The sequence below is a fragment of the Chenopodium quinoa genome, unplaced genomic scaffold (genome assembly GCF_001683475.1).
Source record: "Chenopodium quinoa cultivar QQ74 unplaced genomic scaffold, ASM168347v1, whole genome shotgun sequence".
NCBI classification, from domain to species: domain Eukaryota; kingdom Viridiplantae; phylum Streptophyta; class Magnoliopsida; order Caryophyllales; family Amaranthaceae; genus Chenopodium; species Chenopodium quinoa.
This window is the reverse complement of record NW_018745448.1, coordinates 7895275-7908940: the sequence shown is the minus strand read 5'-3', so window position 1 is coordinate 7908940 and position 13666 is coordinate 7895275. Positions and strand designations below refer to the sequence as shown.

The window sequence follows — 13666 nt, the reverse complement described above, 5'->3', positions numbered from 1 at the left end:
ATTAAGACAACTATTTGATGGAAATCAAAATAAGGCCTCAACTTTCGAGCTGCTACCACTACCGCATAAGCAACTTTTTCGAGTAGGGGGTAGCGAGTCTCGGCATCTGTCAGAGTGTGACTGACAAAATAGATCGGCTGCTTAATTTTCTCTTCTTCCCTCAGCAGCACTGCACTGATGGTGGCTGGGTTGACGGCCACGTACAAGTACAGGGTTTCCCCTTCAGCTGGACGAGCCGGCGTAGGAAGTTGAGCAAGATGCTCTCGAAGCTGCTTGAAGGCCTCTTTCTGCTCATCTCCCCAGATGAGCTCTTTTGTTTTTGGGAGTTTCGGTGCTTTGAAGAAGGGTAGCCCTTTATCCGAGGCTCTGGAGATGAACCTTGAGAGGGCTGCCATTCTTCCGGTAAGCCGCTAAACGTCTCTTTTTTATTTTCGGCTCAGGGAGATCGAGCGCTGCTTGCACCTTTGCGGGATTGGCATCAATCCCTCTTTTGCTAACCATGAAGCCGAGAAATTTTCCAAACTTTACGCCGAAGACACACTTCTTCGGATTCAGCTTCATTTAGTGCTTTCTTAAGGTGGCGAAGGTTTCAGCCAGGTCCTTAACATGGTCTTTATCTTCTTTGTTTTTGACGATAGAATCGTCAACATAGACTTCCATGTTTTGGCCTTTTTGCTCGGCAAAAACTTGATCCACCAACCTTTGATATGTTGCCCCCACATTTTTCAATCTGAAGGGCATCATTTTGTAATTGTACACCCTGGCGTTCGTGATGAATGCCATATTTGCTCGGTCGTCGGGGTGCATGAAGATCTGATAATACCCAGAAAATGTGTCCATGAAACTAAGAAAGGCATGGCCGCTCGTCGAGTTGACTAGTTGATCGGTCCTTAACAAGGGGTGAAGTCAAAGCACATTCTCCAGGTGTCATTTGCCTTCTGAACAATCACCGCATTAGCCAGCCATTCTGGATACTGACAGGGTTCGATGAAGCCTGCATCCAGCAACTTTTTGACTTTGGCTGCGATGTCTCAGTTCTTGCTTGCGGAATAATTCCGCTTCTTTTGCTTAACTGGTCGACACGTGGGGTCGACGTTAAGCTTGTGGGAGATGAGGTCTGGACTTATCCCAGGCATGTCAGCTGCCGAGAAAGCAAACACATCTCGGTTGTCCCGAAGGAGTTGGATGAGTTAAACCGGACATTTGGATCAAGGTCCATTGCGATTGTAACACATTTTTCAGCGTTTCCTTCGGTCAACTCGACCGTTTCAGTCTACTAATCCAGCTTCATTGCTTTGGAGCCGGACTCTTCATCATCTTGCTTGCTGTCAATATCAGCAGGCGTCCCAGACTTTTTCTTCGGCTGGCTCTCTGATTCGTTCGGCTCAGATGAAGAACCAGCCTTTTCTTTCTCTGATCGTTTCTCTTTGGCCAGAGAACCTTAGGCCAAAGCACTTATGCCTTTCGGCTTCTTCGCACTTGTCTCCCTTTCTTTTTCTTTTTCCTCCTCATCCTCATCGTCGTCATCTTTCGAATGACTAGTGGATGGCTTGAGGTAGTTGCACCTTCAGGCTTCCTTTTGGCTGCCCTCAATTCTTTCGGGGTAGCCAACATCCAAAACATACATCATCATTTGATGGTATGTTGAAACTATCTCTTGAATATCGTGAATCATAGGTCTCCCCATGATCACGTTGTACAATGAAGGAGCGTCAATGACCAAGAATTCGGTCATGACGTTCCTGGCTGCTTCAGCGCGGCCGATGGTGACAGGGAGGAGGACCTTCCCATCAGGATAAGTTGAAGCTCCGTTGAATCCAGAAACTGGGTAGGGTACTAGCATTAGGTGCTTGGGCTTCAGCTTGATTTGGTTATAGGCCTTTCGGAACAAAATGTTTGCTCCGTTGCCTCCATCCACGAGAGTCCTGGGCACATCGTGGTTGGCAATTGTAGCGACAATCACTAAGGGATCCTCGTGGGGGAATGTTACCCCCCGGCAATCGGCAGCTGAGAACGTCATGTTCGGCGCTGGTGAATCAGGAGGTTAAACATCAGCATTGTTCACCTGATGGGTCAGAGCCCTAAGGTGACTCTTATGCTCCCTTCGAGAACACGTCCCCCCAGATATAACATGTATCGGGGCGAATTTTTCCTCCGAAGTCTTGTTGTTGTTCTTCCGGGGGAAGTCCAGCTCTTGCCGAGAGTCTTTCTCAGACCTCTTGGCCTCTTTTTTCTCGTGGTGATCCACGATATATTTTTTCAAGTATCCTTTCCGGACCATATCCTCGATTTGGTCCTTCAGCTGGATACATTCTTCAGTGTTGTGTCCCAGCTACTCATGAAACTCACACCAAAGATTTTTATTTTTCTGCAGATACCACTGGGGAAGTGGTCTCAGCTTTCGGTAACTCTGCTCTCCCTTCGTCACGCTGTAGATCTTAGCGCGTGGAAGGACGAGCGGAGTGTAGGATTCATATCTGCCCAGATAAGGTATAGATTTCTCCATCTTTGTCTCGGTGGCCGAAGCTTGTTTTGAGGCTTTTGCCTTTCCTTTCGACTTCTGGCCTTGGCCTTCAGTTGATTGTTGTTTTTGTTTCCCACCCCCTGATTGAGGATGGGCTTTTGCTTTGTTCCACTCCTCCAAGGTCTGCGGGGGATGCATGACCAAGAAGTCAAGGAACTTTCCCGGCTGAAGGCCATTTTGCATAGCAAAGACGGCCAACCCTTGGTCCAGTTGGGAAATGCTGGACGACTCGTTGCTGAAATGAGTCAGATAGTCCCTGAGGCTTTCGGCCTCCCCTTGCTGCAGGCCCATAAGCTCTGCAGTTGTCTTTTCTTGGCGATTTGCCGTGGAAAACTTACTTTTAAACTTGGTGGACAGATCGTCCCACCATGTTATGGAACCCTCTTTCACTCTCTTGGAGATCCACGCTTGCGCGACCCCTTCGAGAGTGGTAGGAAATTATTTGCACCAGGTCGCTTTGGACCTGGGGCACTGATGCATATGCCCCTTATATGAGGCAATATGGTCCTTCAGATCCGAAGTCCCATCATAAGTAATGTGCGACGGGATTTTAACCGTCGGCACATGCTCTTCTAGAATCCATTGCTCAAATGGAGAACTGGTTGGAAGCATCACGGCCTTGCATTTGCTTCTGGCCGAAGGAACTGCTCTCTGCCCTCTCAGAGAGGTAGAAGTGGTTTTCATTCCTTGGTCAAAAGGTTGGGGTTTAGTCCCTGGGAAGGAGAGGCGGCTGTGCACACTCTGTTCCCTGCGGCCGAGGCACTCGTGAACACTTCAGCGAATAGTGGCCGACCGAGAGGCTGAACTACTACTCTTGTGATTTTTGCTCAAGGTGAGCTGAGTAGAAGGTTCCTTGAAGAAATGCGAGTTCTTTTGTCTTTCTCGCTCGGTTCTCCAAGTATCCTCTTCCCAATTTTCCCCCAACTCCTAGAAGGAATGGGGTCTCTCCCCCTCTTGCCTGGTTCTCCTCCGCTGATGCCTGGTTTACGGAGGCGATCGGTCACGAGGTGGTGGCATCATGCCGGCCTTCATGGCCTCCATGACAACTGCCACCGCTAGCACAATTTCCTCGGTGGAGGGCCCCGTTTGAGGGGTCCCTCTATGAGTTTGGGGGCGAGAATGGATGCTCAAAGGTGGGATTCGTGTGTTAGTGCGAGCCCTTGGATTGGACTGAGCTGCAGCGCTGGACCGAGGAGGACTCGTCCTGCGCTGCGAGCAGATGGAGGGAGATTGTGACCTCTCCCTCGATGGCTCTCGCGATATGTTGAGGTGACGGAGAGGGAGGGTCCAAGGGCCACTTTCCCTACGACATCATTATGCGGCTCTTATTTGATGAAGAAGGTCCAACTTTGGATTTTTTGTTCTTGCTGTTCTTAGCCATTGATACTAAGGTGAGAGCAAGATTGGAATTGGGTTAAAGATTTTTTGAAAGTCTTCCCCACAGATGGCGCCAAATAGTTTCGGGTGAAAACAATGGGACCTTGCTAAAGGTCCTGAGATGTGGCTGAAGACTGAACTTGGTCCAAGTGATGCTGGGCCGAGGGTTTCTACACAACAAACACACGTAAAATGGCCTCGGGGGTTGTGCCGAGGAAGGCCCCTCCGATGCCGAAGTCAAATAGTGTTTAAAGAGAGAAAGCTATGTAAGAGTATTAATTGCTTGAGGCTATATGTGAATGAGTAATAAATGGTGTGATTGAAGGCTTTTATACCTTAGCATAATGAGGAAAATGGGCTTAGAGTCATATAGGCTGCCCATGATGACTGGGTCGTTGACTTGAGCTTGACTAGGCATGATTGGAGGCTTGGGCCTTGACCTTGGACTTGGAATTGAATCATTTATGGACCAGGCCCAATTAGGCTTAATTGGACCCAAACACAACCCTTGTAAGAAAATAGAACTAGGTAGTCATGAAATTCGGTGCCTTTATCATCTTTCCACTGCAAAACTACAAATGTACATAGTCTTCTATAGTGCGTGCATGCATGGTATGAACTATAGCTATGCAACAACAAAATGTTTTTTTTAAGAACAAAATGACATGTTAAAAACATTATAATTGTAGCTAGCCAGGCATTTATTCGGATTTCTTTGGAACTTTTGTTTTTTTAACACAACATAAAGCATGGATTACTTGGGCCAGGCCCTAAAAATATTACAACCTAATGTCCATTGGTTTGAATAACCCAAAATGCAAACCAAGGAGTATGTTCAAACTACTAAAGAAGGAAACATAAAGATAGTTTGTACATCGTAGAAGATGAGCAAGAACAAAGCTAAGGCTCCACCTGGAGCTATATATAATACCCTGTAGGGCAGCAAGATCAGACTCATAAGCAGCAAGGACACTAGTAGGAACAGTGTAGTGTGGTACATGACCTATGTGCATGCGCATAGCCAACTTACTCAAATAGTGTGCAACTGATTTCATCTCTCTAGGGATGTGGCAAAGAGTGATAGTCATATCTTAATTCCTTAAACATCTGCTGATGTAATCACAATAGCAGCTAACTCATGATGCATATCATCATGCTCCTTGTTGTTCATTGAGCGGACAATCTCAGCCTCTGTTTCCACCTCAAGATATTTGACTGGAAAGGCTCTAGCAAAGTTAAGCCCTTCTCTTAAAGCATAGAGCTCAGCTTGGACGGGGATTGTGGCATTGAATTTACTGGAGTAGCCAAAGTACCACTGTCCCTTATCAGTCCTGAAGACACCTCCTCCACCAGCACCTTCATCCCCAGCATGCTTCCAAGATCCATCTATATTCAATTAGATATATCCAAGTCTTCGGGGTCTTCAAGCTAGGGATAAATCTGTCAGCAAGAGGACCTTTGGCACAGTATAGCTTTTCTCTTGAGGAACTTGCATATTGTCCTTGTAAAACAAAGGTGTTAATTTGATAATCAATTATAAATCTGTTAAATACAAAATTACAATTGTACTCCTCTTTGTTAAATATTACTCCATTTTGAAGCTTCCAAATCTGCCACATTCACATCAGGAAAATGCATTTCCATTTAGGAGTCTGAGAAAAGTTGAACTTTAGCCAGTCATTCCAATTACAATTCATAAAAATGGAGTAATTAAAAGCTGGAGGAGGCTTGAGTTTATGAAGAATCATTTTCCAAAGGATGATGGAAGAATGACAATCCCTAAACAGATGAATAAAATCCTATACTGCTCATGACATCTGCATCAAGTGCCATCAAAACCAAGAATTCAAAAAGCAAGAGTACTGGCAGTGGGGAGAATGGACAATACACAGTTCCACATGAACATTTCGTATTTAAAGGGAACCCTAAACTTCCAAAAAAAAAATTCCAATTGAAAGAGAAAGGCTAATAAACAGAAGAGGGGTTGGTGACTGAAAAATAAGATGATTTGATAGTGAATACCCCTGAAACATGATGAATCCATCTAAGGCCCCGTTTTTTAGAGCTGCTCTGCTTTGCTCAAATCAAATCTGCTCTGCTCAAAAGAAATCTGCTCGGCTCGGCTTTGCTCTACTCTACTTAATTTTCAAATAATAATAACAACAATAATAACTAATATTGTATTGATGATAATAATTTATTATTTTGAATGATTATAATAATTATTAATATTAAAAATAATAATTATAATAATAATAGTAATAGTAATAGTAATAATAAAAATAGTAATAATAATAGTAATAGTAATAATAGTAATAGTAATAGTAATAATAATAATAATAGCAAGGAAAGAGGTTGACATTGGGTTGTCTAGAGGGATCGTGGTCGCGATGTCTGTGTAGATTTGATAGGATATTCTCCTTTGACATAGTCAGGGCTATCTGACTTTATTCCTGGACGGGTTGTGGTTGATGCAGCTCATCGGAAGCGGGTTAAGTATGAGGCTCGTTGTCAGGCGATTGGATATGGGTTCATTATTCCCTTCTCCTTTTCTTCGTTTGGTGAATTAGAGAATGAGGCTGTTGCGTTGCTTAAGCGAATTCAGAGGTTCTCGATGACGCAACAACAACAACAACAACAACAACAACAACAACAACAACAACAACAACAACAACAACAACAACAACAACAACAACAACAACTACAACAACAACAACAACAACAACTACAACAACAACAACAATAACAACAATTAATAATAGTATTAATAATAATGTTGAAATCTTCTCTACTCGGCTCGGCTCTGCTCTACTCTGCTCTGCTATCCTAAAATCTGCTCTGCTGAAACTTAATCTGCTCTGCTCTGCCCAGAAGCTCAAAAGAACAGGGCCTAAGTTGATAAGGAGTTGAGGAAGGATTTGAAGTGGAAATAGGAGTGTTGAGAATAAGGGGGATGATATGAGAGGGAAGAAGATGAATAACATTATCCAAATACCATAAAACATTCCTGATGATGTTGGAAACTCTCCAGTGGCATCTAGACTGGGGGATGGCCCTAGAAATCAACTTATACAAGGGAGCCTCCCCAACCCTATGATGATACCAAAGAGAGGTATCTTCACCATTGCCAATTCTGATAACCAAACCTTTAGCAAGCATCTCTCTACCCTTTAGAATATCCCTCCACATGGGAGATTAGGAACTATTAGAACAAGCATCCAGAAAGTTTGACCTTCTAAAGTATTTATCATTAAATATTTTAACCCAAAGTTTGTAAAGTTGGGTGAGAATAATCCAGCCCAATTTAGCCATGAAAGATAGGTTCCACTCTTTAAGAGATCGAACCCCACTAAAGCAATAGGAAGAGTAACTTTCGCCCATTTTGTTCTAGGAGTATATCTAAGGGAATCAGATTTGTTCCACAGAAACTTTTTGCATTGTTTCTTAAGGTTAGTGATAATAGAAAAAGGAAGGATACTAGTCTGCATAGCATGAATAGGATAAGTATTCAGCACTGACTTGATTAGGGTGCATCTACCAGCCATGTTCAGGAGTTTAGCTTGTCAAAAGATTTGTCTAAGAAGTTCCCTTTTTTCAGTTAATTAGGGCTAATATTAACACGTAGATACTTGCCAAAGGAAAAGGAGGAGTTAAAGTTTGAAAGGATTTTAAGATGAGACCTAATATTATGATCCATTTTTAGAGGGAAAATATTACTAGACTTTAAGTCGTTAATTCTAAGGCCAGAAAATATCCAAAATTTATTCAAATTTGAGAGCATGTTCTCAAGATTAGTAGTAGTAGCTGAGCCAAATAGGAAAACATCATCAGCATAGAAAAGATGAGAAAGTTGATAATGTTTTGAAATTTTCAAAGGTTTCCAAAATGCCCTTAGATACATTATCATTAATCATCAAAGAAATCTTTTCCATACACAACACAAAAAGATAGGAAGAGAGGGGTGGTCTCCTTATCTTATACCTCTAGAAGGTTTAAAACTAACAGTTATTTCACCATTCCAGAGGACTAAGATAGAAGTAGAGGAGACATAGTTCATGATAAGCCTGATTAGAGGATCAAGAAAATCAAAACTAACAAGGGTATCATGGATAAAGGACCATTCTAAACAATCATAAGCTTTAGCTAAGTCAAGCTTCAAGGCCATAACATTTTTTCCTTTTTTGCATTTATGAAACAAGTGAGCTACTTCCTTGATTAGAATGATATTATCTTTCATCCCCCTCCTTTTGATGAATCTAGGTTGAAGAGGACTAATGATGCGCCCAAGAACAGATCTAAGTCTAGAAGAGATGAGATTGGTGAGAAGCTTGTAGATGGTATTGCATAAACCAATGGGCCTGAATTCAGATATTGTGCTAGGGTGATCCTTTTTAGGGATTAGAAAAATGAAAAAATTATTGATATCATAAGGAAGGACTCCATCCCTAAAGATATTAGTAATAAAAGTACTAATAGAGGGGCCCAAGTCATCCTAGAACTTTTGATAAAAAAAAAGAGGTTGGATGCCATAGAAAACAGGGCTTTTTATGGGGTCCATCCTAAACAAATTGGTTCTAACTGAAGGAGTTTTGTCTTCGATAAGTGCAATTAATAGATATATCAAGGATCACAATTATTGAGATAATTAGTTCATTCTATAGGGTCGTCAATGTTTGGTGCTAGATATGACAATTGATATTTGGGCTAGTTGAGTAGTCCAAAGCCTTATAGAATGGATCCTATGAGGTCACACACAAGAGTATTGGGTCAAACAAGTTAGAGGCCCATTATTGGGCCTCATGAGTTTATGACATGCTACATTGATTGTTGGGCTTGAATAGTTAGAAGAGCTTAATGTGTTTTGGACTTGACATGGATTTATTTAGAGATGTGATCTATAAATATAATCCATGCCTAGGGTTGTATGAGATAACAATTAACAGTTAATTGTGAATCAAGCAACCAACTCCCAAAACCCTAACTCTCTCTCTCTCTCTCCACTTGGCTCTCTCTCTCTCCTCCCTGTCCGTACGGCCCTCCTATTTGGGTGGCGCGTGTGGTGGTGTCGTGGGTGGTTCGTGAAGTGCGCCACTCACATCTTTGACAAAGGTTGATTGAAGTGTTCGATCACAACTAACTAGCATTAGTGGAGGTTTGATCCGTGCTCGTGGACTTAGTAGAGGAATCACACATGGGGTTCTTATTATCCTTATTGTTCTTGCTCGATCATACGTAGAATCACGCTTCAAATTTATTAATTCTAATTATTTATGTGTTATGCATGATCTTGGGATTAGGTGATATATGAATGTGATTCATGTTTCCGCAATTCGTACCTATAAAATCCTACAGTAGTATCAGTTAGCCTATGCATATACATATATTGAATATTAATTCTTTGATAGTCCACAATTTTAATTCAATTAAGAGGGAGAATAATTTAATTATGGGTCAATTATTATTTTAAATGTGATTTAACAATATAGAATCATTAAAAGTTGTTTAATTTGCTCCAAATTAGTCATAAAATATCCGAATTTTTCCCCTAATTCACTCGAAAATTTCGAAACCCCATACCCTATTTTCGAAAATTTTGAAACCCTAAACCCTAATTTGTGAAATTTTTGTTTTGGTTTTGATTTAATTCGATAATTATGTGTTTACAGAATTTAATCTAATTGATTTCATGTTAAATTATGAATTTTTCATGATCAAATTATTTAATTTAAGAGTTAAATGAAATTGGGGATTAATTTCATGAAGAACCCTAACTTCAAGATTGAATATGATTTAATTTTGGAATTAATTGGACCACATTAAAGTTTAATTTATTTTTTAACAAAATATGTTTTGTTTTTTATTTAAATTAAAAATAAAAATAAAAAGGTTTTCAGCAGCGTCAACCACGGCTGGATGGCGCAGCCACGGCGGCTGCCGCTGCAGGTGGTCCGGAGGGAGGTCGAGGCGGGGCAGCAGTCGGGTTAGGGAGGTGCAGCAACAGCAGCACCGTGCAAGGGTTGTGCGGCACTGCTGCTGCTGTAGAGCAGCGTACACCTCACGGTGTACGACCACCGTGGCCGCTTTGGCTGGCCACACCACGATGGCTGGTGCACGGATTTCAAAAAAAAATTATTTTAGTAAAATGAGTTTTCAAAATTAAAATTAAAAGGATAAGTTTTGATTTTTAAAAGATAATTAACAAAGTTAAAGTTGTTAATTTTGTTAAGTTTGGATAATTATGGAATAAAAGATTCTATTTGGATAATAATTTATTTAATAAGATTATCCCATAATTAATTTGGATAATAATTGATTTAAAATTATGTGATTGTCCAGGTAATTAGGATAGAATCTCCAAAATTAATTAGGATAACCATAGAAAATAAATAAGATTTATCTTCCATAATATGATTTGATTGTATCTTTTACCTAAAATAAAATATATGATATTTTATGGTTGGTTAGAAACAATATGTGATATTATCTAATTGCAGTAATAAATTAAAATATGAGATATTTTGGAGCCATTTTTCCTTAATTGTGAATATTCGATGTTGTAGTTTAGGAAAGCATGATGAGTGATATGTGGCACTTTATAATATATGATATTATTTATTGCTATATATAGACAAGTATGGCCCATAGATTCTAAATACGATCTGCACATCATTTCGTATTTTTGTAATCTAAATACGGTCTACTTACCGTTAAGTATTTTTGTAATTTATTTTATTTTATTTAAGTTGTAGATAGAATAGAATATTATTACAGGTTGCAGTTGATCCAAGAACTCAAAGGAGTGGAGACCCAAAGGAATAAGATGGATGAGATCCATGAAGATTCAAGTGGGAGCATTTTCTTCTTTATTAGTTTTCTTAGATTTAAGGGGCCATACTATGTCATGTTTTATTTATGCATTAGTGGATTATGCATGTTAGATTTATTTTATGTTGATTGATGATGCGTTAGAGTTCACTAAATAATCACAACATAAATGAATCTAGGTCCCAGTAATATTGAGGTTGCTTTTCCAATTGAATACCCAACAATCCTTAGATCATGAGTGATGGGTCGGCCTCAGCAGAGTGTCACTTGTTATCATAGATAATTGTGGGGTAGATCAAGTTCTACACATTTAATTGTTTGTACTTAACAAGGTTACCTAAAGCGTTTAGAACCTTGAAGCTAAGAGTAATAATTAAACATGTGATGATTAATTATTCAGCTAAGAGTTACAAAGAGTTGTAATAAGTAAAGAGTTTACTCACCTTGAAAATGTAATGCTTGATGGTAGGGCCTTAGTCTGGTCAACTATTATACAAATAAAGGGTCTTGGAATAATTTAGTTCAATAGGGATCAATTTAATATTGAATAAATGCTTTAAAGTTACCAATTTAAATCGTTTATGGTACTTTAAAATTATTTAACATAATTAATGAACTTTGCCTCGTTTTGTTTTTCTTTGTAGATGAATAACCTTTACAACAACACTATTTTGCCAAACAAATTGAAATTAAGGTTGAATCTCAGAAACTTCAGGGAATGGGAAAACGAGCTGAGAAATGTTCTCAAAAGTTAAAGGGTTGAGGCTCGTTTATACATACCTATTGAGAGCAGATACATAATTGGTTTCACTCCTGAAAGGCATGCGAAAGATGTTTCAGATGCAGAGAAAATCAGGAATCTCATTTTATAATATATTCCAACTTGCTGAAAAAGAAGGTTCAGGCACTATGAGTTGACCAATATGCATGAATGTCTTCGTACCATCTGTCGAGGTGGCATTGCGGCGTTAGGAAGTGGAGGTGGAAGCATCAACGACCACAATGTAATAGAGGTTGTTAACTCGATCCCTCAAATTTACTAATCCTGGACTGACAGTGTAAGGTTTGAGACTTATAATATACACTGTAAAATAATGGCTAAGAAACTCAAGCCTGGTCAGTCAGTTAGGAACCATGTCAATGAACTGATTGGATTACTCAATCAGATAGATATCCTAGGGAGGTCGTTTGATGATGAATCTGCACATGACACTATCTTGTTCTCGCTCCATGATGGATTTAATCTAGTCAAGCTTATTCATGATGATGAAGGCTCGATAGTGACATTAGTCAACTTTTGGTCAACCATTCAGAGGAGTACCTGAAGAAGGTGGGAAGCCAGTGCTTCTATTGAGGTAGGTGGTCTTCCACATACTTGGGTGTCCCCATTACACACCAGTGAAAATGGAAGGTAAAGAGTTACCTAATGTTTTTGTTGTAGAAATTAATCTTACTTCTTCTTCAACTTGGGTATTCGATACAGGTTGTGGTGCTCACATTGTTAATAACATGCAGGGCCTAAGAGGGAGTAGGAAGTTAGCAAGAGGGGAAGTCGCACTCCGAGTAGGAAATGTAGCAATAGTTGCTGCACTTGCTATTGGAGATTATCATTTGAGACTCCCGTCTGGTTTAGTTTTGGTTCTTAATAAATTTTATTATGTTCCAACAATTACCAAGAACATTATTTCAATTCCAATTTTAGATACTAAAGATTTTTCTTTTGAAATAAGAGACAAGTGTTGTTTTATTTCCAAAGAAAATATGTTATATGCTAAAGCTTAGTTATTTAATGGCTTGTATGTCTTAGATTATACAACTCATGTCTACAACATAGATCATAAAAAGCAAAGAATAGATGGATCAAACCCAATTTACCTATGGCATTGTAAGCTTGGACATATTAACCAAAAGCGCATCCAGAAATTACATAAGGATGGACTCCTTTCAACATTTGATTATGAATCATTTGAAAATTGTGAGCCATGCTTGCTTGGTAAAATGACTAAGTCACCCTTTACGGGTGTAGGTGGAAGAGCAAGTGACATTTTGGGACTCATACATACAGATGTGTGTGGACTAATGAGTTCAAAGGCTAGGGGTAGATTTAGTTACTTCATTACTTTTACTGATGATTTAAGTAGATTTGGTTATGTTTACTTAATGAAGCAGAAGTCGAAAGCCTTTGAAAAGTTCAAAGAATTCCATAATGAAATACAAAACCAACTTGAGAGAACAATTAAAGCATTATGATCTGATCGTGGTGGTGAATATTTAACCCAATAATTTGATAAACATCTGATTAATTGTGGAATACGTTCACATTTAACCCCTCTAGGGACGCCATAGTTAAATGGGGTGTCAGAAAGGAGGAATAGGACCTTACTAGATATGGTTCGGTCCATGATGAGCCTTACTGATCTTCACATATCATTCTGGGGATATGCACTAGAAGCAGCTGCCAGAGTACTGAACAGAAGCATGTCGAAAGCAGTTGAAAAGACACCATATGAGATATGGAATGGAAAAGTTCCAAATTTGTCTTTTCTCAAGATTTGGGGATGTGAAGCCTATGTAAAACGTTTACAAGGCGACAAACTACACCCTAAATCAAACAAGTGTTTCTTTGTGGGTTACCCCAAAGAGACTAGAGGGTATTACTTCTACAATCGCGAAGATAACAAAGTGTTTGTTTCTCGCAATGGTGTCTTTCTAGAAAAGGAATTCCTCTCTGGAAAGCCAAGTGGGAGTAAAGTAGTTCTCGAAGAAATTTGAGACGAGAAACAAATGGATGTGGATAACACCACATTAGAGGCGAGGGCGCATAATAATGCGTCGGAGCAAGCTAATTCAACTAGTGAGACTCCTATCGTCCCACTTGAATCTAATTCTTGCGAAAATCTTCAAAGAGTTGAAGAGAACATTTCTATTATTGCTCCTATC

General features: G+C 39.8%; 1 protein-coding gene across 1 annotated transcript; it reads right to left on the bottom strand.

Annotated features, from left to right (window-relative positions):
• Nucleotides 1-1567: 1567 nt before the first annotated feature.
• LOC110713749 lies at nt 1568-2020 on the bottom strand. The gene has a single exon (XM_021892197.1). It carries the CDS (start codon nt 2018-2020, stop codon nt 1568-1570), a length of 453 nt encoding a protein of 150 aa, XP_021747889.1.
• Nucleotides 2021-13666: the final 11646 nt, after the last annotated feature.

What these genes read in the sequence shown, in the direction of transcription:
- LOC110713749 (XM_021892197.1), bottom strand. Translation starts at nt 2,020, where the DNA reads ATGACGTTCTCAGCTGCCGATTGCCGGGGGGTAACATTCCCCCACGAG.